Source organism: Genypterus blacodes, unplaced genomic scaffold (assembly GCF_046128005.1).
Source record: "Genypterus blacodes isolate CSIRO-AG114 ecotype Tasmania unplaced genomic scaffold, CSIRO-AGI_Gbla_v1 ptg000109l_1, whole genome shotgun sequence".
NCBI classification, from domain to species: domain Eukaryota; kingdom Metazoa; phylum Chordata; class Actinopteri; order Ophidiiformes; family Ophidiidae; genus Genypterus; species Genypterus blacodes.
In genome coordinates this window covers 491,079-518,246 of record NW_027466913.1, presented here as the reverse complement: position 1 = coordinate 518,246, position 27,168 = coordinate 491,079, and the positions used below count along the sequence as shown (strand labels likewise).

The 27,168-nt window shown below is 48.3% G+C and overlaps 4 protein-coding genes across 4 annotated transcripts; 3 read left to right on the top strand and 1 right to left on the bottom strand.

Annotated features, from left to right (window-relative positions):
- Positions 1-538: 538 nt before the first annotated feature.
- Positions 539-4,119, top strand: LOC143009027 (alcohol dehydrogenase 1-like). Its single transcript, XM_076161029.1, has 9 exons — positions 539-630; positions 809-910; positions 1,031-1,172; positions 1,476-1,563; positions 1,836-2,052; positions 3,095-3,355; positions 3,445-3,577; positions 3,800-3,938; positions 4,038-4,119. Exons 1-9 carry the CDS (start codon positions 613-615, stop codon positions 4,069-4,071), a joined length of 1,134 nt encoding a protein of 377 aa, XP_076017144.1. The 5' UTR covers positions 539-612; the 3' UTR covers positions 4,072-4,119.
- A 974-nt stretch (positions 4,120-5,093) lies between these two features.
- LOC143009028 (alcohol dehydrogenase class-3 chain L) lies at positions 5,094-10,075 on the top strand. The gene is made up of 9 exons (XM_076161030.1): positions 5,094-5,205; positions 5,747-5,848; positions 6,011-6,152; positions 6,232-6,319; positions 6,579-6,798; positions 8,656-8,916; positions 9,390-9,525; positions 9,599-9,737; positions 9,986-10,075. Exons 1-9 carry the CDS (start codon positions 5,188-5,190, stop codon positions 10,008-10,010), a joined length of 1,131 nt encoding a protein of 376 aa, XP_076017145.1. The 5' UTR covers positions 5,094-5,187; the 3' UTR covers positions 10,011-10,075.
- Positions 10,076-10,204: 129 nt separating this feature from the next.
- metap1 (methionyl aminopeptidase 1) lies at positions 10,205-19,822 on the bottom strand. Its single transcript, XM_076161033.1, has 11 exons — positions 19,666-19,822; positions 17,669-17,720; positions 17,148-17,257; positions 16,696-16,756; positions 14,579-14,670; positions 14,403-14,486; positions 13,854-13,992; positions 12,811-12,942; positions 12,110-12,253; positions 11,933-11,998; positions 10,205-11,739 (listed from the first exon to the last, which is right to left on the bottom strand). Exons 1-11 carry the CDS (start codon positions 19,780-19,782, stop codon positions 11,573-11,575), a joined length of 1,164 nt encoding a protein of 387 aa, XP_076017148.1. The 5' UTR covers positions 19,783-19,822; the 3' UTR covers positions 10,205-11,572.
- Positions 19,823-19,864: 42 nt separating this feature from the next.
- On the top strand, positions 19,865-26,285 carry eif4eb (eukaryotic translation initiation factor 4eb). The gene is made up of 7 exons (XM_076160992.1): positions 19,865-19,937; positions 21,092-21,240; positions 23,144-23,239; positions 23,371-23,434; positions 24,482-24,595; positions 25,354-25,493; positions 25,584-26,285. Exons 1-7 carry the CDS (start codon positions 19,920-19,922, stop codon positions 25,696-25,698), a joined length of 696 nt encoding a protein of 231 aa, XP_076017107.1. The 5' UTR covers positions 19,865-19,919; the 3' UTR covers positions 25,699-26,285.
- Positions 26,286-27,168: the final 883 nt, after the last annotated feature.

Below are 27,168 nucleotides of genomic sequence, written 5' to 3'. Positions count from 1 at the left end.
CGTATAATGGTGAATATTTCAGAACATATATATGAAAGACATGAACACCAAACGTCATAACCATCATCTCCTGAATATTCTGAACATTGTAATGTTTGAATGGTGTCTGTAGGTTTCAGTAAGAATTGCTGGAACCACAGCAGTGAGGGAGTCTACATGCCAGTCCCATTAACTATGTTTCTGTGGCGTTATGGTGTTTGTTGCAACTCCATTACAAACACACAGACAGACACACATGCTCTCCAATCACAGCAATAAGATCTGTGCATAACAAAGATAGGTGAGGACAGGTGAGGACCGGTGAGGACAGGTGAGGATAGGTGAGCTGAGGTCTCCTACCGCATGAAATCAGTCACCTATCAAGTTTGTAATCATGATAAGGTGTATTAAATACTTGCATAAGCACAGATTTCCCGGACTAAACTACAGGGTCTGTTCAAAGGTCACAGATCTGCCCAGTTACAATACATGACGTACAGGTATTGGTTCCTTATTTAAGCCGAAGGATCGAGCAAAACCTCAAAAAAAACCTCATCAGTGTTCTGTGTTCTGCAGCAACTCGTTCGTCAACAACGCCTCTCTTCTTTTGTTTAGCTCTATCTTCGCTTCAGCATGACCACGGCTGGAAAAGTAAGTAGAGAAAGCTCCTGTAATGAGTTATTTATTTGGATTTATGTTGTCATATATTGTAGTTAGTTATTTGCTTGTGTCATTGGATAAACCACAGTATTGACTGACCATGCCAGTAGGGTTTACCTCCTCTTAGTCAGATCTCATGCTAAGGAGATCTGGTCGGATTCCCCTCCAGGTCATCAAGTGCAGGGCAGCGGTGGCCTGGGAGCCCAACAAGCCGGTGGTGATGGAGGAGATTGAAGTCGCTCCTCCCCAGGCCAACGAGGTCCGCATCAAGGTGAGGCAGAGTCGCTCCTCTGACATTCAGGTGTACGGTGAGCAGCTTTCCCTCCTGACACCAGAGGTTTCAGTACAGTTTGTCACATTGTGTGGTTGTGGTTCATTGTGTCTGATGCAGATCGTGGCCTCGGGGGTTTGCCACACTGACCTGTACCACCTTTTCGAGGGAAAGCATAAGGACAGCTTCCCTATGGTTCTGGGCCACGAGGGCGCCGGCTTCGTGGAGAGCGTTGGGCCTGGGGTCACTGAATTTCAGCCAGGTCAGAATCCTCAACAGACACTAACACAGATGGGAAACGTACACATAAGAACTCACAATCTGGATATCGGGTGATAATGAGCTGCAATAGAACAACAGGTAGGTGGTCATTACAGCTGCAAGTGGAAGCAATGTCTGGCATTTAGTTGTGGTTTAAGAGATTAACAGCATACATCAGATCATCACAACATGGTCCAAATCCACTTGAACCAATGAACACATCCAACTCACCCAGTGCAAAGTGCTGCTCTGTCTCCTGTGGATGTAAACAATCACCCTAAAGCTGCTTTGATCTGTCTTTCAGGAGACAAGGTGATTCCTTTGGTTGTGTCTCAGTGTGGGGAGTGTCGCTTCTGCAAGCACCCAAAGAGCAACCACTGTGAGCAAGGATGGTGAGAAGATTACAAAATCCAAACTCAACTCTTATTCGTCTCATTGTGGCTGGTTACTTATTTATGTATTCCATAAGTACCCACCACATCTTGTGTTTATAGACTTGGGGCTTTGGTGTGCAGACTGAATACAAACAACCTATTTACTCTTCGTCTCACAGAACCCCAGAATGACATCTTTTTACACTTTTCACAAGACAACACAGACGTCTAAAGATCCTCCAAATCTGGTTTTACATTGAATCGTCACATGAATACCTTTTCTTATGCAGGCCCAGTTCTAACAGTGTGATGTGCACAAGAGACAGCAGGTTCACCTGTAAGGGTCAGAAGATTCTGCAGTTCTTGGAAATCAGTACTTTCTCCGAGTACACTGTGATCAACCAAAGGGCCGTGGCTAAGATCGACCCCGCCGCCCCTCTGGAGAAGGTCTGTCTCCTCGGCTGTGGAGTCTCTACAGGATATGGAGCAGCTGTCAACACTGCTCAGGTACGTGAGGAAGTGTGAGTGTGATAATGAACCCAAACACAAACCTCCTCTGTATGCTGGAAGCTTCTAAAAGCAGAATGAGCCTGGTTGCACTGCAGATTTACAACATGTTGCATAAAACACAATCACTGTGGTGAAGCATTAACCCCCTTGTGTGTAAAGAGGTTTGAATGCTGTTAGTCATGTTCCAGTAAAGTCCAGAATGTATGGAGGACTAAAAGTGCCAAAATTAAATAAATAAATACGCCAGTAAATAATTAATTGAAAGTGTCAATAATTAATTAAATGTGTCATTAAATGTGAAATAATTGATTAAATAAAAAAGTCATACATTTTTAAAAAAAATGTAATATTTTCAGTGCACATTTAATTATTTCATAGTTCGGTGTTACAGCGAACCATGAATTAATTTTATCCGTCAACCTCGCCCATCAAAGTCGGTGGGCGGGGCTAACGTGAATCTAGTCTAATCCACTGCTTTGGTCTGCCTTGAAACAGAAAGTAGAAGAAGTTTTTCTAAACATGGCGGCTGTGTTGATGGAGGATCTCCGTGAACTTTCTAGAGAGTTGGTGAGAGATATTTTAGACCTTGCACAGTATGTGGAAGCAGGACCTGCTGACCCCGAGCATGTAGCGTGTAAAGCATTTATTAAAGCTTTGCATCAATCCATTATCTGGAATCGATTTGCCTTGACTTGATGTGCAGGGTAACCAATCAGGTGTAAGAACCCGCCCTCTAACTTTGACGGGTAAATTTGACAGATAAAATTAATTCATGGTTCGCTGTAACACCGAACTATGAAATAATTAAATGTGCACTGAAATAATTAAGTGTTTTTTCTAAATTGTATGACTTGTTTTATTTAATCAATTGTTTCACATTTAATGACACATTTAATTAATTATTGACACATTTAATTTATTAATGACACTTTTAAATAATTATTTAATGGCGTATTTATTTATTTAATTTTGGCACTTTTAGTCCTCCATAAGAATGAGGACGTTCAACCCTATAGACTGAAAGTCTCTTCTTCTTTAGGTGGAACCAGGTTCCACGTGTGCTGTGTTTGGTTTGGGAGCTGTGGGTTTGGCTGCTGTCATGGGCTGCAAGGCTGCAGGAGCCAAGAGGATCATTGCTGTGGACATCAACCCAGACAAGTTTGAGAGGGGCAAAGTGTTTGGAGCCACCGACTTTGTGAACCCCAAAGATCACAGCAAACCTGTCAGTGAGGTGCTGCATGAGATGACCAACGGAGGAGTGGACTTCTCCCTGGAATGTGTCGGGAGTGTGGAAGTCATGGTGAGAGACTTATGCATGAAGATTCACTGTGATCTTGAACAATCATTCTTTGGCTTGTGACTGACCCTGTGCTGTTGGTCCTGGTCTAGCGGAGTGCTCTGGAGAGCTGTGTGAGAGGCTGGGGGGTCAGCGTGGTGGTGGGTTGGACAGACTTGGAAGACTTCAGTGCCCGACCCATTCAGCTCCTCTCTGGACGCACATGGAAGGGCTCCCTGTTTGGAGGTGAGATATCTGTTAGCAAAACATGAAACCAGTGGGTGAGTCTGCCCGAGAGTCCATCCTGTGGGTCTGAATCCACGTGCTGTGGAGGACAGAGAGTTAGCAAGCCTGCAGTCAATCACTACACCAGAATGCTTTTTAGACATTCAGACATCAGACGTGTGAGAAACACCATCTCAAATTCCTTTGAGCTCCTCTGAATATGTTGTGCACTTTGTGCCACAGGCTTTAAGAGTAAGGACGGTGTACCTGAGATGGTCAAAGCCTACTTAGCCAAGAAGGTGAAGCTGGACGAGTTCATCACTCACAACATGACCCTGGATCAGGTCAATGAAGCCATGGAACTGATGAAGCACGGCCAATGGTAACTTTACTCTCATATCATATCAACCATTCACAGCTGATTGCACAGAAACAGAATCAGTTCTACTCTTTTGATCCCTGTTTGTCTCTTGCTCCACAGCATCCGGGCCATCCTGAGCATTTCTCCACAATAAGTTGAATGCTTGTTTATGTGCGACATCAGGACTGTGATTGTAAGAAACGTCCTCAGACATTTGCACCTGTTTAATGTAAAGCTCAACATGTCAAAGTATTAAAAGAACAAAATAAATGGCTCCAACAGAACCTGGGCGTCCTTGTTTAATGTGTTATATTTATGATCTTTGGCTTTGACTCGTCTGTTGTGCTCCTGAGAGCTGTGACCTGTAGTGTGTGAGCTTTCTCACAGCAGGTTAATGACTATCAGCCTCAGTCGAACCTGATGGGCACCATTGTTTATCCTGGTACGATGGGATCCAGGCTTCAGCTCAGTGTACACATGTTCCCTCAGCAGGGCCTCTGCATGTCTGCTGAGGTCATGAAGGAAGGATTAGCCTCTTAAACATCAGGCACAGTGAGTGATGAGGGACCAGTGGGTTTGTTTCCATGTTTTCATATTGACAGCATTAGCAGAGAGAGGCTTGGTTGTGGATTTTTGGGTTTATTACAATTAACATCTAAACTAGCTTGTCAATGTAAAGGATGTAGCTTTGCTCATTGGAAGTGCAGTCAGGTTTGTTTACACAATCACACTTCAGCACTGAAATCCATCTTTAAATTCCCCTGCAGACAGCCTTCTTTCTTTCTTTCTTTCTTTCTTTCTTTCTTTCTTTCTTTACAAAATGATGGCACTTTATAGTCTTGGATTATAAATCAAACACAAAATTGAGACCACGTAAACGACTCATTGTGAAGGAAAAAGACTTCACTTAAGTAAGCATCAGAAACAAGGAGACATTGGAAGTAAAGTCAGGTTCTTTGTTTTCTGACTTTGGTGGAGTTTAACATCAGTCTAGAAACATTTATAAGAAGAAGAGCACTTATGTCCTCCAAGGCCGAATAAGCCTGTATAACATTGGACTTGTTCTTCTATTAAGTCCTACAGACCCTAACTAATTGTACAGTATGAATACATATCCGGGTCTGGTGCACAGAGGTCACGTGACTGGCTGAAATACGACACTAAGAAGTGTTTGGACACACCCCTCATTGACAGACCCTTCCTTTGTGGTCGAACGCCTGATAAGACATGCACTTTAACTTCCCCTTGGCGGCTCTGGTTGTGAAACAACATGGCAACTGCAGGAACGGTAAGCGTGCTTCCTTCTTGTCACACATAATCGGAGAAACACATTTCTTGATAGAATGTTTCAATGGATTTCAGCCTCTATGTCCACATAAACACTGGTGGGGACCTTTCCTCTGAGCGGTCAAGTGTTTATACAGCACTGGAGCAGGAATGTGGACCTGTAGGAGGAGTGTGTAGGGTGGATCACCAACTCTAGCATGACTTTGATTCTATATTTTATTGAAATGGACATGCAGTTTGTACACAATGTGCCTAGCAAAGAGGAGGAGCAGAAGAAGCTTTATTATTACATAATGTCTGCCGGAGAGCAGGTACAAAGTGGTCTTGAGGACATTTCAAAGCTCTCACCCTGTCTACTACTGTCTTCTGTCTGCTCTCCACAGGATTATAGTGAGAATGTAGTTATGTTCACGTGTCTCAGTCTACTATTCTTCCTTGTATCTTGCACGAGGCCCAAGGGGGCTGAATGTGAGGAAAGCTGTCATCTTGAGTGAGTGCAGGCCTGTGGTTGTAGTTGTTGTACTGTGTGTTCTGCGCTGTAGGTGATCCGCTGCAGAGCTGCAGTAGCATGGGAGGCTGGGAAACCTCTGCAGATGGAGGAGGTGGACGTAGCTCCTCCCAAAGCTGGGGAGGTGCGACTCAAGGTAATGAGTGAGTCAGGGGACAACTTCATCTTTGGTCAATGAAGCTCATATTCAATATTAAAAAGACAGATTTGGTGGATTTTAAAGATTTATAACAGCCCTTCCCAAAGTAGTGAGATATCAATCACACAAAATGAATTGATCGTCTTTCCTCTATCTCAGGTTGTGGCCACAGGAATCTGTCACACTGACTCGTACACGCTGAGCGGCTCCGACCCTGAGGGAGTGTTCCCTGTGGTCCTGGGCCACGAGGGAGCCGGCGTCGTGGAGAGCGTCGGCGAGGGCGTGACCCAGTTCCAGCCAGGTCCAGTTAAAGACGGCTTGATTTGCAGTGTAAATGCCTGCAGGTTGTGACGCTGAACGTGCCGTGTTTGTGTTTTCAGGGGACACGGTCATACCCCTCTACGTCCCCCAGTGCAGAGAGTGCAAGTTCTGCAAAAACCCCAAAACCAACCTGTGTCAAAAGATCAGGTAAACATCCAGAGACACAGCTGCACCGCACAGCTTTGCGTCCTGCTGCAGAAGGGAAACATTGAACTGTACATTAGTATAGTTGAGTTTTAAGGTATACTTATGTAAAATAGGGATCTCAGTGGTTTGGGCAGCTTGTTTGGAGTTAATTGTGGGTAGAGAAGTGTGTGTGTGTTTCAGAGCCAGAATTTCATATAGGCTAAGAGAATATCAGTCAGTAGGAATCATGGTGAATCCTCACTGATGTGTCCTTCTCCAGGCTCACTCAGGGCAAAGGCTTGATGCCGGATGGGACGAGCCGTTTCTCGTGCAAAGGCCAGAGCCTCTTCCACTTCATGGGCTGCAGCACCTTCTCTGAGTACACCGTGGTGGCTGAGATCTCTCTGGCCAAAGTGGACCCCAGGGCCCCTCTGGACAAGGTGTGCCTGCTGGGCTGCGGCATCACCACCGGTTACGGAGCCGCTCTGAACACCGCCAAGGTCAGTCACTCAAAGACTCTTATGTGCAAAATCTGTTACCTTCATCCAGAAGGGGTTTTGATTGCACAGTGAGTCAGGTGTGATGGAGACACACACACAGCTGGGTCACAGAGAGAGATTACATCCATCTGTGAAAGGTAAACATGGCCCCACTAAGCCCTCCAGTTTCAACATTCGCTCTCCTTAATATTTATCTGGAATTAGGCGTGACACCTCAGTGTTAATGGATTCCTGCAGCTTGGAGCGCAGACCTCATGAAATGGATGAAGCTTCTCCATGGAGCAAAGGGCAAACCTGAGCTTCCATAATGTAACAAGATTAGATCCCAATGCAGACAGGATCCAGATATGGAGTCCCAGCTTTGGATGAAGTTATCCAACTTATATGGGATCATCACATTACATACATTACATACATGTTAATAACCGTAGCGTCTCTGTTATCAGTCCTGTTATCCTAGATTGCTAATTCATGGTTGATCTATTTATCTGTTGTCCCTTTCATGCAGCTGCTGTATGAGCTCTCTGCACACACACACACACAGATAACGTGAAGCAGATCATGTATACGGTCCATATGGTGTGTGTGTGTGTGTGTGTGGGAGGGTTCCAAAGGTAAATGGTTCAAATGGGGTTCCAACAATAAAACAAGTCATAAAATCAGAGACTAATGACACACAACCCCGAGAAGAGGAAAATTACACAAATATAGGGGAGTGTTTGTGCAATAACGTTATCATTAACAGTAAGATGATCCCTTGCACTGTGAAGTTGTTATCTGTATTTGTGTATTTGTGGAGCTGAAACTGATGCAAGAGCAAACAAACAACTTCAAAATTTGCCCCAGACTTGTCCGGAAGCTTCCACTGCCTTGTTTATCCATCAGCTCCGCACCCGTTTCTCATTTCCTCAATCAGGATTTAAGCGGCCATGTTGCCTTTGTTCCCTGTTAGATCGTCCTGCTGTGTTGGATTCATTTTTGTGAGGTTTTCTTCTTCTCCTGATGATTTCTGCCTGGGGGGGGGGGGGGGGGGGGGGTTGGGTCAGGGTCATGGGGGCATAGGTCATAGAAAACTTAGATTAGCTTGTCAAAGTATAAAGCATTTGTGTCAATGACTTGATGTGCAGTGACCCCCAGAAGGCTCCGGTGCCAGAGGTTGGTCAGCGTGGGTCACATGTGGTCCGTTCACCTTCACTCTGTGTCCTGATGGTCACTTACCTCTCTGAGCACAGTGAGCCTCAGTTTCCCTCTGTGTTTAAACACAAACTCACACGTTTTCCTCATTTCTGTATTGTGCAGCATCCAGCAGGTGCCACTTTATGTTCCCCATGAAGAATGAGCCCAAAGTAAATCCTTCTGATGGGCCCTGATTTATATTTTCTGTAAAAACGCAGATGTGCAATCCTTCCTGCTTGTCTTTTAGCCATGGAACTCTCTGTTTAATGACTTCCTGACCCTGCAAAAGTCCCTTTAGTGTTCTGAAAAACGATCTACGACTCAGTTTAGTTCATAGTTGTGGCTAATGAACAACAATCTGCTGAACGAGGCCGATCCGGCTCAGAATTAAGACGCTAATCTAATCAGGACAAATCTCCACAGATCCAAATTCGATTGAAATCTCATACGTTGCTGACGGGGCAACGAACCGGCAGAGAAATTGAAGGCATCGGTCTCAATCGAAACCTTCATCTAAATGTTTCCGTCTCAGGTCTTTGTGTTATGACCGCTTTGTGTCCCGCAACCTCCCCGTAAAAAACGGCTGTGGAAACTTAATAAAGTGAGAACAATCATAAGACGCAGGTTAGTCGTATTGTGTGTGGAGTTCATCAGTGGAGTCGTGCCTCCGCCCTCTCTCAGGTGGAGGCCGGCTCCACCTGCGCCGTTTTCGGCCTGGGAGCGCTGGGCCTCGCCGCCATCATGGGCTGTAAAACCGCCGGGGCGTCCAGGATCATCGGGATCGATCTCAACGCCGACAAGTTCCAAGTGGCCCGGGAGTTCGGCGCCACTGAAGTAGTGAACCCGAAGGAGCACAGCCGGCCCATCCAGGAGGTGCTGGTGGAGATGACGGACGGAGGCGTGGACTACTCCTTTGAGTGTGTGGGCAACGTGGCCATCATGGTGAGATGCTGAAGCGCTTCATTGCACTTCCATGGGTTAAACATCTCGTGCTTGTGGACTTGTTCACGTGTTACTTTAATGCTTCTGCCACTGCCCTTAAGCAAGGCACTAGGTCTGGAGTTGGTCCCCCGGGTGTTCACAGCTCCTTATAGCTCAGGTGTCAAAAGCAGAGAACACGTTTCACCACAGGGGTTAATGAAGTGCAGCTTAACTTTGATGATGTTGGTTTTCTTGTAGCAATTAGAATAAAAACCTGCAGACTATTTTGGCTATTATGGTTTAACTGACTTAAGTTTACAGAGATTCTTAGACTGAAACTGAGAGGAGGTCACAAAAATCACCAGCTACAAATTTGGAGTATTACAAATGGACTAAAGTAACAAACCGTATTTAGAATAAACCAAACATGAAGTTTAGAGTGTGTTTAGTTGCGGTGGCAGTGTGGTTGATCTGTTGTCTGTCTCTGGGGTCAGAGGGCGGCGCTGGAGGCGTGTCACAAAGGATGGGGCACCAGCGTCATCATCGGGGTGGCGGCGGCCGGGCAGGAGATCTCCACGCGACCCTTCCAGCTGGTGACGGGACGCACGTGGAAAGGAACGGCGTTTGGAGGTAAAACTGTTAACCCCCGAACTCCACCGCTTTAATCCGCTGAGCGAGGTCACTAAAGTCCACGTGTTCCCAGGGTACAAGAGTGTGGAGAGCGTTCCCAAACTGGTGGAGGAATACATGAAGAAGAAGCTGAAGGTGGATGAGTTTGTGACTCACACTTTGCCCTTTGAGGAGATCGCAGACGGCTTTAATCTCATGCACGCTGGGAAATGGTGAGCCTCCATTTCCTTTACATTTGGAAGTTTGTTTGTCATGTTAATCTGCTTTGTGCATTGAGCTCCCACTGGGGTTTAACTGTCAAAGGCCTCGTGCATCAATGCTGCCCTCTGCTGAGGACACACAGACACACACACACACACACAGACAGACAGACACCCACCCACCCTCCTAAGTTGTGTTATACTGTATTTCAGGCTTCACACACACACACATTAACTTTTGTCTCTTCTCTTCATTTCAGCATCCGTGTCGTCCTCACATTCTAAAGCAGGACGAAGAGGAAGAGGAGCGCCGTGATGTCGCCCCACTTTAATAAATAATCCTCCTGTTCCCTGCTGGAGTCGTTTTTATGCATCGGTGCACACACAGACATCTCTTTGATCAGGACACACACACACACACAGACACGGGGGGGGGGGAGGGGGGGCAGACAGCAGGAACAAAAGCATGTCTCACTCACTCCGAGTACAGAAGAGTCATTTATTACTCCATAAGAAGAAATACAAAGATGGCAGATAAACTGTGATCACATTACTCCTCTGAAAATGTAGAAATAATGAATGTTAAGTCACAGCGGAAAAAGAATTCCCCCCCACATCGACATACACGGCGGCTGTTTAGGTTCGGGGACGCGTCGGTGACTGAACGCTCCTCGGCGGCCCCAGATTCACACATTAAGGCTGAATTTTGCTACACCGGGGCTTTTTCTGAAGCAGGAGACACGGAGAGGAGTTTCATCAAAGCGGGATGAACAAGTTTCAGCTGTGTGGAGCGACTTCCTATCCTCAAAGTCCACGCATCTCTGCTCTGGTTGATCAGCGACGAGCCACGTGGTGAAGAACGAATCCACTAGACGGTAAACGACACGTTCAGTATGTTTACATGCACGCTGGGTGTGTGTGTGTGTGTGAGAGAGAGAGGGGGAGACGTATACACACAAACATGTATACATAGAATTCTGTCAACTGCCAAATATACACAACCGTTTACACAGATTTACACACCGACGGATGGTTTACATGCTCGAGCAGATCCATTTACTGGGACTGAGTTCACCAATGATGATGTAATGCAGAGTTCTACCCGATTAAGGCGCTGGTGTGATTCTGGGGAAGAGGAAGAAAAGGCGGCGACGCTCGGCCTTAATCGGGAGCAGAACCCAAAGGTGCGGACGAGCATGTAAACATACTGAGTGACGACAGCGTGACATCATCCTGAAGACGCGAGAGAGTCGACTGAATGCACTTTGTGACGGTACGATCACTTTCCTACCAAAGACGGAACGAAAACGTAAAAGCGTGATCGCAGATGAACCGGCGCGAGCTGCGTTCACCGACGCCGCGGGCAGAGTTTGGTTTTGCGATGGTAAAAGACGTCTGCGTGTTGGCGGTGTGCGACTTGTGGGTCTGGATTAGTGAAACCCCTCCCCCCGCCGAGGCTGGGGGAGGCGGCCCGGGGGCGAGAGGCCGACAGGCTGATGTCTACTCTTGACTACGCAAACTTCAAGAAAACTCATAAATACTTTCCCTCCCTTCAGAGGAGACGGTTAAGTCCTAATAAAGCGATCCACAGCTGATATGACACATTCAAGTACTTCCATTTAATCTGAGGACACCATTTTTTCTAACTCAAAGAATAAGGAGCGCCGCGGCCGCTCCGCAGGGCGCCGCCTGGCGTTGTGATGCTTGTGTGTTTGTTTTTTGCGCCGGATTTGTACGTTTGAGACCCAGAGGTGCGTCGAGCGTCTGGAGAGAGAGAGAGAGAGAGAGAGAGAGAGTCCAGTCCTTGGCGCGCTTCCGGTACGGTTTCCGGGTCGGGGGTCCCTGGCCTACGGTTGACTCAGGAAGTGGGCGTCGCCGTTGTCCTCCAGGCGGCGGGTGAGGATCTCGCAGCCCGTCTCCGTCACCAGCAGGGTGTGTTCAAACTGAGCCGAGCGCTTCCCGTCTCTGGTCACCGCTGTCCAGCCGTCAGGCCACGTCTCGTCCTGCCAGCCACCTGACACACACACAGACACAGACACAGACACAGACACACACACAGACACACACACATCAATTAAACAGTGTTGTAAAGGAGCACCCAGGTCTTTACTGGATCCTTAAGTGTTTCTTTAAGCACGAGTGGCTGCGACACCTCGGCACATCAATAGTTAATGCACACTTGTCACTCATCACCTCCGGATTCTCACCTTCACAGATCATGGGCTCGATGGTGAACACGTGGCCGGGCTTCATCACGCCCACCGCTTTGTTTTCTGGGAAGAGAGAGGAAATGAGAAGAACGAATTCACGTCAGAGGTCAGAGGTCAGATGTCAAAGGCTCGGTGTTGTGTGTGTGTGTGTGTGTGTGTGTGTGTGTTCCTCACTGGCATAGTGCGGCACGTTGGGGGCGGTGTGGAACAGCCTGTGGATGCCGTGGCCACAGTAGCTCCTCACCACAGAGAAGCCGCTGGCCTGCGCGTGCTTCTGGATGATGTTGCCTAGTTCTCGGTAGCGGATGCCAGGTTTCACTGTGAAAACAGAGCCAAGCGTCAAAAAACAACAGCAGAGGTAAAGAGCTCTGGATTTAAGAGTTTAACGGATCGTTACACCGATAACTGCGGCTCACAGCGGCGTTTCATTCATATTTAGATCTCAGCCTGGTGTTTCTAAAGCAGTGTGGATGTTGGTATTGATCTTCTGTCTTATGTGTGTGAACTTTGCAACAAATCTACTTTTAAACCCGACCCATGCCCGACTCCTCTAACTGAACCTACTGTATGTGTGTGTGTGTGTGTGTGTGTGCTTCATATTGTGTGATTCTTCAGTGTGTGTGTGTGTATGTAATGAAACCCTGAACTCCTTCATACGGCTGCGACCTCACAGTAAGCTCTTCATCATCGGAGGCTGTGTGTAATCACAGTAATTCTATCTGTGCTGCTCAAATCTGCAGATCTAAGGCGTCACCAGAGCCGAGCGTGAAGGTCGAGCAGCGAGGAGCTCCACCGCGGCGGAACGTTTTCCTTTGAACAGCGGCGCGGGACACAATTCAATACGGCGACAGGAGAAGAAAGGCCGGCGCTCCTACCAGAGTCGATGGCTTGCATAAGGCTTTCATAGGTGGTCTGCACCAGCTTCTTCGCCGCCTCCTCCACCTCCCCCACGTAGAAGGTCTCGTTGAGGTCGCCATGGAAACCGTTGTGGTACACGGTGATGTCCACTGCGGGGGAATATGAAAAGGCAGAGAGAGAGAGAGAGAGAGACACGTTGGTGAGCAGAGGACAAACACGGCGTGGAGGCTCGGTACCTTTTCAGTGATTTCACACGACATCATCGCTCACTGAACACCTGACGCTGATCTTCTGTCTGACAGGGATGATGTAATGGGTTTGACTGGTGGGGCAGTGGGGACGGTGCGCACTTAAGCAGACTTGAGTGTGTGTGTGTGTGTGTGTGTGTGTGTGTGTGTGTGTGTGTGTGTGTGTGTGTGGTAAAGGTTAATGAAACCATTCATCTTGTCAGATCACGCAGAGAGCGATGAGGCGAGGCAGAGCGTCCATCGCTCCATCGCTCCATCACGGCGCTCTGAGGGGGGAAGATTCTGCTCAGCACAAATATTCATAAAGAGGCTGAAATTGGCCAAACTCCTGCTGACTCCATTTCTAGACGCTGGAGACGCATTTGTCACGCTGGGCCGGTCCTTTTATAACTCTTTAATAAAACATTCCCCCCCCGCTCACAAAACTTAGCTGGACTTTCCAAAGAGGACAGAACGAGAGGGCGTTTGAGTTTAAAACACTCTGATGTGCTCAAGACTATTATCTTTATAAGTGTTAAGCGTGGTAAGTGATGATTGGGGCTGAAGCTGTAGATTTGCTTCCTAAACGAGCCGACGCTTGTCTGTCACAGTCGGACAAACGGATCCAGAATATTTACGAGCTAAAGTATGGAGCAGGATGTGAGGATGATGATGATGTCCAGACCTGCAGGGGGGCTAGACTGTACCTGGTCCTTAGAAACCTCCACGGTCCTCTACAGGCCCCCGAACCTCAGTTTGAATGGTCGCCATGGCAAACATTCTGCCGAGGAGACTGTTTTTTGGCTCAGAGTGATGAAGACGTAGCGGCGTACCGTTGAGTATGTCTCCGTCCTGCAGCGGCCGCCTGTCCGGTATGCCGTGGCAGATGACCTCGTTGACCGACGTGCAGCAGGATTTGGGGAAGTTGTAGTAGTTGAGAGGAGACGGGTAGCACTTCCTGGCCGTGCACGCCTGGAGACACACAGAGCATGATGAAGATGAAGATGAAGATGACGATGAGATAAACTGATGAACACGAGCAGATTGAGCTGCCGGAGCCCGACGCCCCAACACATTATCCTAACTCCAAACTCTTCATCAGTACACACCATCTGTAACCCATGGCAACAGTGGCACGTCCCTGAACACGGAGAGCGAGAGCCAAAACAACAGAGAGGCGATCATTAGGAGGGGCCGTGATGACGCCTGTGACGCCATGATTACAGCTCGGGGCGCTGTGTGTGCTCGGCCCGTCACTTAGAGACGATTAGAGGATCAGACATGAAGACCAAGACAAAGACACACAGCAGGCGGCCACATCACAGCCAGCGCCTGTCATGTGACGTGTGTGTGTGTGTGTGTGTGTGTGTGTGTGTGTGTACCAGATGCACAGCGTGGTCAATTTCTTCGGTGGTGGCTCCAGGTTTCACCATCAAGGCGGCGATGTCCAGGACTTCTCTCGCCAGCTGGGAAGGACAAAGATCATCAGAACAAAACGTCTCAAAGGCAAACGAGACTCTAATCTTCATCTCAGGTTGAGGTTGCGCTCTTGCGTTACCGTGCACACCACCCTCATGCCTTCGATGTCGTCAGCCGAGAGGATCTTGATCTGCGACGTCCCCTTCAGGAACTGCTCAGACTCGGACATCCCTGAAGGAAACCGGGACAGAAACATCAAGCTCAGGCGTTAACCAGTCGCCTCCATCTTCTCTGCTTGCTTCCTAGAAACGCAGCTCAATTAATATTCTCCCCCGCGTAAGTTTGCAGATCGATCAATCATCACGATACATCTCATCTTCTGCACCGCGGGAGTCGAGCCTCGGCGTCGATCACGCCGCCACAGCGAGACGATTTCATGTTTCATGTTCAATCAACAGGCGGCTCAAATCAGAGCGCCCACCTTACAGCAGCCTGAGACTCTAAAGAGGATTAAAGCCTGCCTCTGCTCTTCTTCTTCTACCTTTTACCTGTCGTGTGGCGTTTCCATCTCTGACAGCTTCCACACATCAAACACACATTTATGTCAAAACAGCGAGCGGGGGCACTGAGAGGAGGAGGAAGAGCAACAAGGTTCAACTTCTCAAAGAGCAAACCAACCCGAGCAGGAAACTGACTTTGTGTTTCCTCCTGTGAAGTCTGACACATCTGGGGACCATTTAGACATTTATGATCCATTTAACCTGTTAAACTACAGACTGACTGACCAGAGAGGGGGAGAGTCACATTCTAACTAACAGCAGGAAGAGGAGGAGGAGGAGGAGGAGCTACAGGGACGTAATAAACTCACACGAAGGACGCAAGAAGGATTTCAGCAAATTCTACGATCCTAAGAGGCGTTTGTAAAGGAAAACTGCTGTAAAGGAAACATGGAGGAGCTCAGAACATGAAGGGAGCTACTGGTCTCCTTCACTGCGCCTCCTTCAGCTCTCCCCTGGTTCTTGTGAAATCTAAAAGCCTCTTGAGGCGCAGTGGAAAGCACCAGCCGAGCCGCTGAGCCGAGGCAGGCAGGCGGACTCCAGCAGGCAGACAGACAGGCAGCGCTCACACTGAGGCCTCTGGAGGAACGAGGCTCTCTCTTATTTACTAAACAACGTCTGAACCTGACATCAGGACACAAACACACGTGTTGTTCAGAGCATCGCAGCAATCAACAATTCACTCATCTATAATTTATTAACTCAACCCGATGATTGTTGGATGAACATGAACAGTTGCCTAGCAACATGGACTTTAGACAGGTTAGAGTGTCCCTCCTGTGAGCGCAGAGAGCCTGAGTGTGAGCGCTTCAACCAGGGGGGGCTTACTTACGTCTCAGTACGGCAGCTCAGGAAGAAAGAGACAACATGTTAAACATCATCACATGTGACGTGACATCATGGCGTCTGATAACGTCGTGGAGGCTTTGTGTGGATTCCTTATTGTCTAAACCGGAGAGGAGAGAGGATCCGCTGCTATATTGGGAAAGCTTCGCCCCCACCGGCTTGACGAGTGTCCCTGAATACTCATCACAGGACAATGAAAGGAGAACGTAACCATGACTACCTGGGCATGTTTCAGAGCAGCCAGAGGACAGGGATGTAGAGGTTGCCATGGTTTCACAATGAATGATTTGCTCAGTGAAGCAGAAATGATTAAACCTGCGTACGATTCCAGCTGTCAGAGAGACAAAACACTGGTGACTGAATGTGACGGCGGCCATGTTGGCGTTTGTATGAGGAGCCGAAGGGGGAAGAGGAGCACATCCACACGTTTTACACTGTTTAACACAGCTACATCGATTCCCCGCCCCAGAGCTGAGATACCAGCTCTGAAAGTGAAGTCATCGGGGACAGAAGAGCAAAAACGCAAAGATTCTGCACGGCAAAATGCCTCTGAGGAGTGAAACCAGATTTAAAGGCTTATGGATCTGAATCCTCCTCTGAGGAGGAGAGAAGACCAACCAGCACAAATATAACATCCATTAAGCAGCGGCCCTCCATTTCAGTCTAAATGTACCAAACTCTTTGACTGAAAACACAACAGACAGAAAGATTGAGCCGATAAATCATGCAAACGTGTTCTGAGTCAGGAGGAACAGAATCCATTATGTAGGAACCTGTTCCATAACCAGGATGTCAACATTGGCGAACAACATTAGAGAGCTTGTATGGGGAAATGGAGGGAGGTGTCAGTTACCTCGAGGGTGATCAGCATAGTCAGGCCTCTGGATGTCACCGGGCACAGGCCTCATGGGGGTCTGGAGCAGGGGCAGGGAGGGAGACAGAGGTCAGAGGTCAGAGGTTACATCAGACGCACAAATCAGAACATGAATCGGTACAAAAAGGACAACATCAGGATCAATGGCATCGGTGGTGGCTTCCTCCTCTTCTAAAGCCTGGAGCTTGCTTTAGTAGACTGATGTTGACTGCAGGGCGTTGAACCTGCGAGCTGAGCGTTCTGTGTGTTTGAGTCTCATCAGTGGAGAAACCTCAGAACGCTCAGCTCAGCAGCCATCACACATGAGAACACGGCCATGCAGAGGCTTACGCGTGCCTGGGGTTGTGATTTGTTATTCTTATTATTGTCATCATCTCCTCATAACTCGTACGTAGGGGGGTGACCGAGTTCATTAAACAGGAAGTGCTCACCAGGGGGTAGTGCGGGCGCAGCAGGCCTGTGTAGCGGTAGCCCGGCCATGGGTCTGTGTTGGTGCTCTTCTCCACACAGTTCTTAGACTCAACCTGGTTCTGGTCCTCCTCTGATTGGACGACAAACACAAAGAGCCTCAGTCACAAACATCTGCCACCTGCTTTCACGTCAACAGATTCATTATCACCATGCTTCCTCATCTGCGTCCGTCGTGAAACAGATCTGTCGTATTAAGAGGTCACAATCAACACACTTGACACATAAGCCGCTCAGCTGATTGGTATTTTCTTTAAGTTGCCATGTTTTCCTCAAGCTTCAGCCTCTGAGTGTCAGCAGCCCCTAATTACATCTGAAGCATCTCACACGGCTGCGTCAGCTCACAGCACAGGGGTAGGAACGATTCTCTCATTGAACACAGCAGACTGATTCAGTTTACGGTTGCTTCTATCCTAAAGCTCGTACTTCCTGCAGGCGTTTCCATCTAGAAAGTAAACAAAGAAGGAGGATCGGTGATACGTACTTGCTTTTTTGTGCAGCAGCTTGTGAGAGCCCCAGCTTCCTTTGAAACATTCCTGGAGACGAAGGCACACAGAGGGCGAGAGACAGAGAGGGAGAGAGAGAGAGAGAGAGAGAGAGAGAGAGAGGGAGAGAGTCGTGTCAATGTACAGAAGGAAGGAACAGAGAGGTGATGAGCAGGAAAGTCAGATTTATTATCATCATTGTTGTCATTTTAAAGTAACTCCAGGCATCTTAAAGCAGGTGACACACACACACACACACACACACACACACACACACACACACACACACACACACACACACACACACACACACACACACACACACACACACACACACACACACACACACACACACACACACACACACACACACACACACACACACACACGGACCACTGCATGCATCTGACTCCAGCAGCAGCTGGAGTCAGACTGACTGACTGACTGACGTGTGGCGCCCTGGTTACCTCAGACGTGTCAGGTGACGGACGTGGAGCTTAAACACACATCGCCTCTCTCACACACACACACTGTGGATCTGAAGCCTGAAACCACAAACTATCTTTCCTTCAAAATGTCTCAGTTGATTTGATGAATGAAACGTTGGTTGATCTTTCCTGAGGTCAGAGCTGAAAGGGTTCTTTTGAAGCCTCTGTATTTTTCTTTTATTCATTGTGTTCTGTAGCGCTGAACGCTGACCTCAGCAGTTTAGCTGTGCAGCAGAGCAATTAAAAAGGCTGAGTGGGTAAAGTTACTACGGCTGCAGAGGGACAGGGGGACAGAGGGACAGCGGGACAGAGGGACAGAGGGACAGAGGGCAGCTCTGCTTTGGGTTTGCATCTTTTCTATCATTATTATTACTTATGATCGCTCACTTTATTAGCTCAGGCCTTCGCGAGGACAAACCAACTCAGTCTGACATTCAGCTACATGATGCTGCTCCTCTGGTCCACTTTACAGTCTAGTCTGGTTTTGTGTTTCTATTGTATTGATCACGAATTGGACAGAGGAGCAGGGGGCCACAGGGGGCCAGGGGCTACACAGGGAGCAGGGTCTTTACTCTGTGCAGCCAGGGGGGGGGGGGGTCACACACACATACCTCCACACCAGGAATGCCCCTGACTCGTCAGCCAAATGAAATCTATAAATAAAACTTTTGACTCAATGTTACAGAGGCTCTTCTTGCAACACGACAAAGCATCGCTGCTACAGCTCTATAAGCGACAGGACAACTTCCTGTGGACCACTAACAACTCTAACAGCTCACATTTTAGTAATAGGAGTTACATTCAGGATAAGACTCTTGGTTATAGCTGCAAATTGGACTCAGTTTGAGGTTGTAATGTGTATTTAAGTGGAGGGAAGGTGCAGTAATCACAGATTCATCTGTGCTAATAAGCTGTCAGTGTCCTCACACAGGTGCTGCTCAGTAGATGAGTAGTATGACGTATTGGAGAGTGGAGACTATTGAGGACAAAGGGACACAAATGTTGCTCAGTGAAGGAAGCAGCCCTGATGAAACTCTAAACTGGCGGAAGGGTGAGAAGGGATTTGTCCCCGCGTATAGAATGGACCGAGACAAGTGATCCGTCTGGGTTACATCCCGGCTGCTATCAGTGCCTCCAGCTGGGAGCCGTGATCAAGCTGCTTAATAGACAGGTTAGGACTGCGACGTAACATCACATCACTGCTGGCTAACGTGCAGACAGTTAGCTCGCTCACTGACCCTCCTGTGTGTGTGTGTGTGGGGGCCCGCTGACCCTGTGGTAGCACCAGTCACCAACACTGCCTACATTATTCATCCTCCATCATCTTCCAAACACCCCGCAGTCATAACGCGTTCAGTAACCGGTAACAGCCGCTTATTAGCAGCGTGCCCGGCACCTACACATGCCCGGCTAGCCTGTCAGCTAACCGCCTCGTGAAGGGGCCAAAGGGCCTCAGCGTGTGAATACAGCCGACATTTAACCCGGACGAGCTGGGAAAGAAGCAGTACCTGCGAGCAGAAATAGGAGCCTTGAATGCCAAGCTTGATACAAGTGGGGCACTGGAGTTTGGCTTCGCTGCTGCAGCCGTCGGTCTCACACTCTCGGCTCGCCTCGATGCTCGCCATGCCTTCGTCTGCAGGAGGGGTGGAGCCGCCGACAAGCAGCCAGCCAGCGGCGGCTCACTGCGCATGTGCGTAACAAGCCCGTCACGTGGGCACGCTCCGTCCAATCAGCGCCTACTTTCTTAACACAGATTTGTAAGATGGCGACCGCCGAACCGGTGAGCACTCTCTCTTACCAATATATCCAAACCGTTTTTGCGCCTCTGCGGCGTAATTACTGGACAAAATCACAACCGAACTTTTCTACAGATGCAATATAACTCGTTTAGTCAGGGCGTGATGTTGTTAGCTGTTTTTCTACGTCCTGTTACGACTTTATTTGAAGTTTGTGTGCGTCGGCCGAAGCGTAGACGGAGTGTGTGTAAGGCTGACGTGACAGCAGCGAGTCACCGAGACGAGGGGACGACACGCCGAGCTCAGGCTCAACATATGGCGCTCCGCTCCTCACAAGGTCCGCCGGCAAAGCGGTTATTGTACACGCACATGATGGTTGCAACCTTCTGGTACATACGGTGTGTCATAATCCGCCACGCAGCACTTTGTTCAAGTGAGTGAGTAAGAGTAGCTGAAGTGTAGCTGCAGTGTAGCTGAAGTGTAGCTGACCTCTGCGCTGTAGCTTCAGCTATTTTTGTAACATTCCTGTCACAAGATGTCCCGGAACATCCAGGGTAGTTGCTGTCAAAGTTTATTATTTACTCTTAATAAGCACGGTTTGGGTTGTTAAGTGGTTAATGTAACACGCGACTGCCGGTGGGGGAAAAGTGGCGTCGGGGGGAAGTGAAGTTAGTCTGTGTGACATTAAAGAGGGAATGTAGCGCTGTAATCATCACGGTTCATATGGAAGAGGTTGTGTTGGCGAAGTAGTTGATGCCATATACTTAAGTGTGTTGCTGTTAAACATGGTAATAAAGGGAAATTAATTCAACAATAAAACTACATCTATGTAATTAATAATTAATAAGATCTCTAAGCACATGTGATCCATCCTCACTCTGGCTGGGTCAGAGTGACGTGTACAATATGTCAATGTTAGAGTGTCCCAGGCTGTACACAGATGGGAGTGTACTGATCTGATAACACACACACTGTTTGGCTCAAATTAACCTTTAATTTGTATTTAACTCTATAAACCGTCAACTGTCAGTGCTGGAGTTGGCATGGTGACAGGGTTGACTGACATCTGGGGCGTTGTCAGTGAGAAATCAGTCATTATGTAAAGAACATAAACACCTGTAGCCATGTATGATACCCGAGTGACACGTCCGTCCTCCTGCCTGTCTCACCCCCACCTCCAACCTGTCGCCCTGCTCAGGAGACAGACCCCAGTCCTTCCCTGCTGGAGGAGGATGAAGCTGAGGAGACGGGGCAGGAGACCCTGGATGTGGAGGAGATCCAGAAGAGCCTGGAGAACCTAGAGAGCCTGAGTCCAGAGGCTTACGTCAAGCACCCCCTGCAGAACAGGTCAGTGTGCCCGTTGCCGTGACGACACCACAGTCATTTCAAGCTTAGCTGAGCCGGTGAGTGTGAACTATACATGAACTACAGAAGATAAGAGAGTGTGTGTGTGTGTGTGGTGTTTTAGCTCATACTGCACAGTGCTGCCTGCTGTTTTTCCTCAGAGTAAATATTTTGACATAAACAGGATTAAAACATTTCAATCCAATAAAGGTGAAGCAATTAAACTCCCAGTTGTATAAAATCCATTTCCACTTCATTTTATGGCCCAAAGCCGGTGGAGTCGTATCAGTTTGCTCTGCTAATTGGGTTTGGATCGACAGCAGGCCAGAAGGGTTGGAATGTAATTGAACAGTCATTAAGGTATTGGTTGGATGTGTGATGGATTGATTGTGGAGGCTAATGTGGCTGTGAGAGCGGAGCCCGGCCTGTAAAGCATCAGTGTGACTCTCCCAGCTGTGTGACGGACAGGCGCGCCTCATTCAGGGACACAATGACTCCGCCACTACGCAACTAATTGGACCAGCCTGCATGGATGAGATGAGAGAAGCCCATTCACTGAAAAACAAAGAGCGCCGTGTGAACAGAGAGGAAGTGGAGCGTGAAAGAAAAAAAAAAAAAAGCCCCCAGACTTTAAATTCAAGCCTGTTGCTTTTTCCCAAACAGACGCATATGTTTCTGTTGCATCACCGCCCCAGGAAAGCTGCACTTAATCTGAATGTTCAACAGGAAACATCACACACACACACACACACACACACACACACACACACACACACACACACACACACACACACACACACACACACACACACACAGGCGGCCTGACGCTGCTCGGTCTGCGTTTATGCCCCGGCGCTCTGCAGTGATTTCAGTTTTGAGCTAATGAGTTTGACTTTACAGCAGCGACGCACACATTAGATCCACTGCAGCAGAGGTGGAGGAGGTGAGGATGGATTACACCGCATTAAAACACACAGGGTGGGGTCATAAACACAACACATCAGGCCCAATAAAGCACCCGGGCTCTGCTGCTGGACACACACACACTTTTGAGCTGTTTACAACTGAGCCACTCTGGGGTATCGGGCCGGCGTGGTGTAATCATAGTTTACTGCCATTAAGGATGCTGGTTCGATTCCTGTGTGAGGCAGGGGCTTCTCTCACCGTCCAAACAGACTCAGACCAGCGAATAAACAAAGAATTCACACTTAATGGTAAAGAATACGGAGGTTTTTGGTTACGAGTTATCAGACATGTTGAGGATGAATGTGTTGCCCGTGTTAGTTGAGGTCAGGCAGCGTCACCCTGACCTCTGTGTCTTCCTCCTGTGTGTCTCTCCTGTGTTCACTCGTCTCTGTCTCAGATTAAACCTTCTAATGCTTTACAAGGGAACAAAGTTTCATGAAGTGAAACCTGCTTACTGTTGGATTTCCCTCTGACGTTCTGTTAGACTGAAGGGAATTAACTTCTCTGTCAGTCAAGCTGTTCAGGCTTTTGCTGTCTTTGATTTGGATTAAATCCTGTTTAAAAACAAAAGCCCCGCACCCTTTAACAGACGAGATGCCACAGCGACTTCATTAAAGCTTCCACAGTGGCACATTTGTCATATTTCCTGTGTTGTTCTCTGAAATAAAGAGCTTAAGCCGCTCGCTGAGCCGCGGGGCGACGGCGTGCTGAGTGAGTACGACAGGGCGTCGCACTTAATTGGCCCACGAGAGCGTCGGCGTGATTCACTGAAGCGTTTGTGTCGACGGCGTCCGCGTGCAGACACAGACACATCGCTCAGTCACTCTGAGGCTCAGCGCTGTCTGGCTCTTTAATCAGAGGCTTGTTGGGTTTGATGCTCATCCCCCTCTTCTCTTCTCTTCTCTTCTCTTCTCTTCTCTTCTCTTGTCCGACCCAACAGATGGTCCCTGTGGTTCTTCAAGAACGACAAGAGCAAAACATGGCACGCCAACCTGCAACTCATCTCTACATTTGACACGGTTGAAGACTTTTGGGCGTAAGAAGCAATCAATCTCCCCTCCTCTGTCTGTTTGTCCCGAACGCTGCTGTGAAACGCCACTGAGCCGCCGTGAAGAGGGCGTGCTGAGTCGGCGCCTTGTGCTGATGGAGTCTCTCTCTTCCTTTCAGCCTCTACAACCACATCCAGCTGTCGAGCAACCTCATGTCAGGCTGCGATTACTCCCTGTTTAAGGTACGTGTGTGTGTGTGTGTGTGTGTGTGTGTGTGTGTGTGTGTGTGTGTGTGTGTGTGTGTGTGTGTGTGTGTGTGTGTGTGTGTGTGTGTGTGTGTGTGTGTGTGTGTGAATTGAATAATTTGGTGAGTTTGAGTAAAAGCACTTGAACATGAGAGGGAAACGACCACAGAAGACTCTGGATGTGAGTTGGATTCTAAGAATAGCTGGAGCAGCGTGCAGACTCATAACTGCTGGGGTTCTTCTTCTACTCTGAGCGACGGTGGCACGTCATTAGCATCTCGTTTGCAATTTCCTCTGTTTTCCTTTCACTTGTATTATCAGGAGCTTCTCACAGCTCACCGTCTCAGCTGCAGCGTCTCCACGGGGCCCGAAGCTCAAAACCTCTGGGCCTGGCGGGGAAATGAGAGCTCAGACTGAACTCAGGCGTCACATTAACAACTCTGACACATTCTCATTCACAGCAGCAGGATTTATACTAGAGTGCAAACACAGAAGTCTCCCCCAGGCTGAAGCTGCATCTGAGCCCATTCCTCAACATCTTATTAAAGAAAGGCAGGAATGTGGGCGGAAGTTTAATGAATTGAGTAGTAGGAGGCCGCCGACAGACACTTATTCCTCCGCCTCAGTGGGTGGAACAAACTACACGGCAACCGTCAGGTACAGCTGCAGTCAAACACGTTTACATCATCGCCGTGCTTTTATTGAAATTGTGCAGCGAAAGACGCAACGAGCGAAGAGACGCCCGTGTTTACAGAGTTTAGATTCAGGAGAAGAAGAAGAACGGAGCTTCATGTGAAACACTGCGATGTGAGACAAAGATGGAGACGTTCAGGAGAACAGGAAGTGACAGTGATCAGCTACACACACACGCACACACACACACACCTGTTGGGTTGTTTTAGTTCAGTTCATTTATGAATATTGAGGAGTCAGAACAGAAAAGGTGACATTGAAAGTCTCCAAAGCTGCGGTGCCGAATTTGAAAGTGTGTTTTAGGTTTTGTGTCGGTGTGTGTGTGTGTGACAATCTCTCCAATCCCTGCAGGATGGCATTGAACCTATGTGGGAGGACGAGAGGAACAAGCGTGGCGGGCGCTGGCTGCTCACGCTGTCCAAGCAGCAGAGGAGGTCAGACCTGGACCGCTTCTGGCTGGAAACCGTAAGTCTCCGTCTTGCTCATCCTTGTTTCCACGCTTCCTCTTTGGCTCGTTACACGCAGCTCTTGTGTGATCCGCTCCCCCAAAAGTTCTGATGTTGTTTGTTAGTCACGGCATCCATAATTCATTCAGAATCAACTGAACTCCCCCAGGAAGTCTGTTGTTCTCCTGCGCTCTCATTCTAATGTGCAACAAAAACCCAACTTGTGGAGGAGCTTTGTGTGATTTCCTGTTATTTCTGTGGGATTTGTGCTTTCTGATGTTTTGTTATTCGTGTCAGATAATCTGAGCCGCGGCCCCCGAGGCAGAACACAGATATCAGTGGGTAACTAGAGATCCATGTGTCTGTGGGGTCGCTGCTCACTCTGCACTCTCATGTACTGCAAAGGTCACAGCAGCCGGAGCTCAGAGACACACACACACACACACACACACACACACACACACACACACACACACACACACACACACACACACACACACACACACACACACACACACACACACACACACACACAGAGCCTCAGATAAACAATAGTTCTGTTCTGGCATTGAGTTGTTGCAGAGCGACTGATTGATGACCAGGACCCAGGCAGGATGATTCACTGTACCTCAGTCCGCTCCACAGACTCTTTAACTCACTCAACCAAACGTCATCGTCAGCAAACCAAACCCTACATGGTTCTGGTTGTGGTGTGTTATAATTGTTCTCCCTCTCTCCTCTCCTCTCCTCTCCTCTCCTCCCGTCTCGTCACCTCAGCTCCTCTGCTTAGTCGGCGAGGCTTTTGACGACCACAGTGACGAGGTGTGCGGCGCCGTGGTCAACATCCGCACGAAAGGAGACAAAATAGCCGTGTGGACCGCTGACTTCGACAACCGCGAGGGCATCACACACATAGGGTGAGACGCCGCCGCCGCTGTGTGTGTGTGTGTGTGTGTGTGTGTGTGTGTGTGTGTGTGTGGTCTCAACCTGTGGTCTTGGTCTTGCAGGAGAGTTTACAAGGAGCGCCTGGGCCTCCCCCTGAAGATGACCATCGGCTACCAGTCCCACTCTGACACGGCCACCAAGAGCGGCTCCACCACCAAGAACAAATTTGTGGTGTGAGAGAGTGAGAGTGAGCGAGAGCGAGTGAGAGAGAGAGAGAGAGAAAGCCTCTGTGCCTCTTTGTTCTTCTGGTCTTATTTGTCGTCGGTGCGTATGTTTACTTTGCTGCAAAGACTCTGCGTGATGCAATCTGGAAGAAAAACTAAAAATCAAGACTACAAAGCCAAAACGTTACAGTAAACCTGAAGAAGCAGGACTTGAACCACAGGAACACCCACTGAAAACAGACCAACCAGTATCCTCCCCAACACTAAGAGAGAGAGAGAGAGAGAGAGACAGGTGTGCAGCGCAGACGACAGGAAAGAAGTGATTTTATAAAGAAATGGCAGGGAATCATGAAATGCAAAACAAATCATGTATGTTCCTCTCCCGTGTTCTGCAGCGTCACTCTGTGTGCTGTTAACCCTTCATGACATTAAAGCCTTTAATTTATTGTATCAATTTGCCTGCATAACATTAGATTTTTAGCCTTTTATGCTTTCTTTTGCCTTGAACCATTGCACGTAATCGACCTTTTTAAAGTATTTCATGACTCTGATCTTCATTTGAGTGTTAATATAATTAAAACATTGGTTTTGCAATTATCAGCTGCTTTCCTGTGAATACTTTGGCATGAATGATTGAATGTTTAACTTGCAGTGATGCTCTGTGGCAGCGGCTGTTGGAGGTAGAAGAAGGAGAAGGAGAAGTGTGGAACAGTTGACAGAAATGGAATGAGGGAGTTTTGCTGAACTTGTTTTAACCTTGAAGCCAAAAGGAACAAACACAAAGTAGATCATCAATTATTTTCATTCAGGAGATAGTTGGGCGTCTCCTCCGTCTCCCCCGTCCAGCCGCACAACATGAAAGCAAAGTGAAAGTGTTTGGAAAAGTGTTTGGAAAGTTTTAAGGCTGCACTCTTCTTCTTCTTCTTCTTCTTGGCATCCTCAGTAATGATGAGGCAGGCAGAGTGTGTTTGTACGGTAACAGGCAGAGAACAATACACTCCTAAAGAGGCAGGGAGTAATCCGTCCAAGATGTTTCCTCAGCCGGGTGTTAAAGTGTGACACCTGACCACCATCCTACCCTGAGAAGCCTCCAAACCTCTGAAATGTCATCCTGAACAGACGGCTCTCTCCTCTGCAGGCGTCACGTCCCACTTTACTGCCAACAGTGTCGCTTTAACCAAATGTCACTTCAGCCTGACAAATGTCATGATGTTCCTGAGGAAGGAGGGTTTAACGCTGGCAGCCGCAGCAGCTCGTCTCTAACTGCATCCTTCTTGATCAGTCAATGAGCCGACTGAAGTGATGTTGGCTCAGTGAGCTCGTGGTTGTAACCTTTTAACGTCGCTCAGTTGAGATCCTTTACAGATGCTGAGGAACAAATCACTGACATCCCTGAGCCTCTGCACACACACACGGGTTCACTTCTGAGTGTGGTGGTCCTCAAACTGAACAAAGGTAACACCTCAACACAAAAACAGGAAGG

Excerpts from the sequence above, each read along its gene's own strand:
- LOC143009027 (XM_076161029.1), top strand. Across the intron at positions 3,578-3,799 it reads GAAGGGCTCCCTGTTTGGAG|GCTTTAAGAGTAAGGACGGT; the intron begins GTGAGATATCTG and ends TTTGTGCCACAG. Across the intron at positions 3,939-4,037 it reads CTGATGAAGCACGGCCAATG|CATCCGGGCCATCCTGAGCA; the intron begins GTAACTTTACTC and ends CTTGCTCCACAG.
- eif4eb (XM_076160992.1), top strand. Across the intron at positions 21,241-23,143 it reads AAGCACCCCCTGCAGAACAG|ATGGTCCCTGTGGTTCTTCA; the intron begins GTCAGTGTGCCC and ends CCGACCCAACAG. Across the intron at positions 23,435-24,481 it reads GCGATTACTCCCTGTTTAAG|GATGGCATTGAACCTATGTG; the intron begins GTACGTGTGTGT and ends CAATCCCTGCAG.
- LOC143009028 (XM_076161030.1), top strand. Across the intron at positions 5,849-6,010 it reads CTGGGGAGGTGCGACTCAAG|GTTGTGGCCACAGGAATCTG; the intron begins GTAATGAGTGAG and ends CCTCTATCTCAG. Across the intron at positions 6,320-6,578 it reads AACCTGTGTCAAAAGATCAG|GCTCACTCAGGGCAAAGGCT; the intron begins GTAAACATCCAG and ends GTCCTTCTCCAG.
- metap1 (XM_076161033.1), bottom strand. The coding sequence starts at position 19,782 with ATGGCGAGCATCGAGGCGAGCCGAGAGTGTGAGACCGACGGCTGCAGC. Across the intron at positions 16,757-17,147 it reads TGCGCCCGCACTACCCCCTG|ACCCCCATGAGGCCTGTGCC; the intron begins GTGAGCACTTCC and ends CCCCTGCTCCAG. Across the intron at positions 12,254-12,810 it reads TATGCAAGCCATCGACTCTG|TGAAACCTGGCATCCGCTAC; the intron begins GTAGGAGCGCCG and ends CTGTTTTCACAG.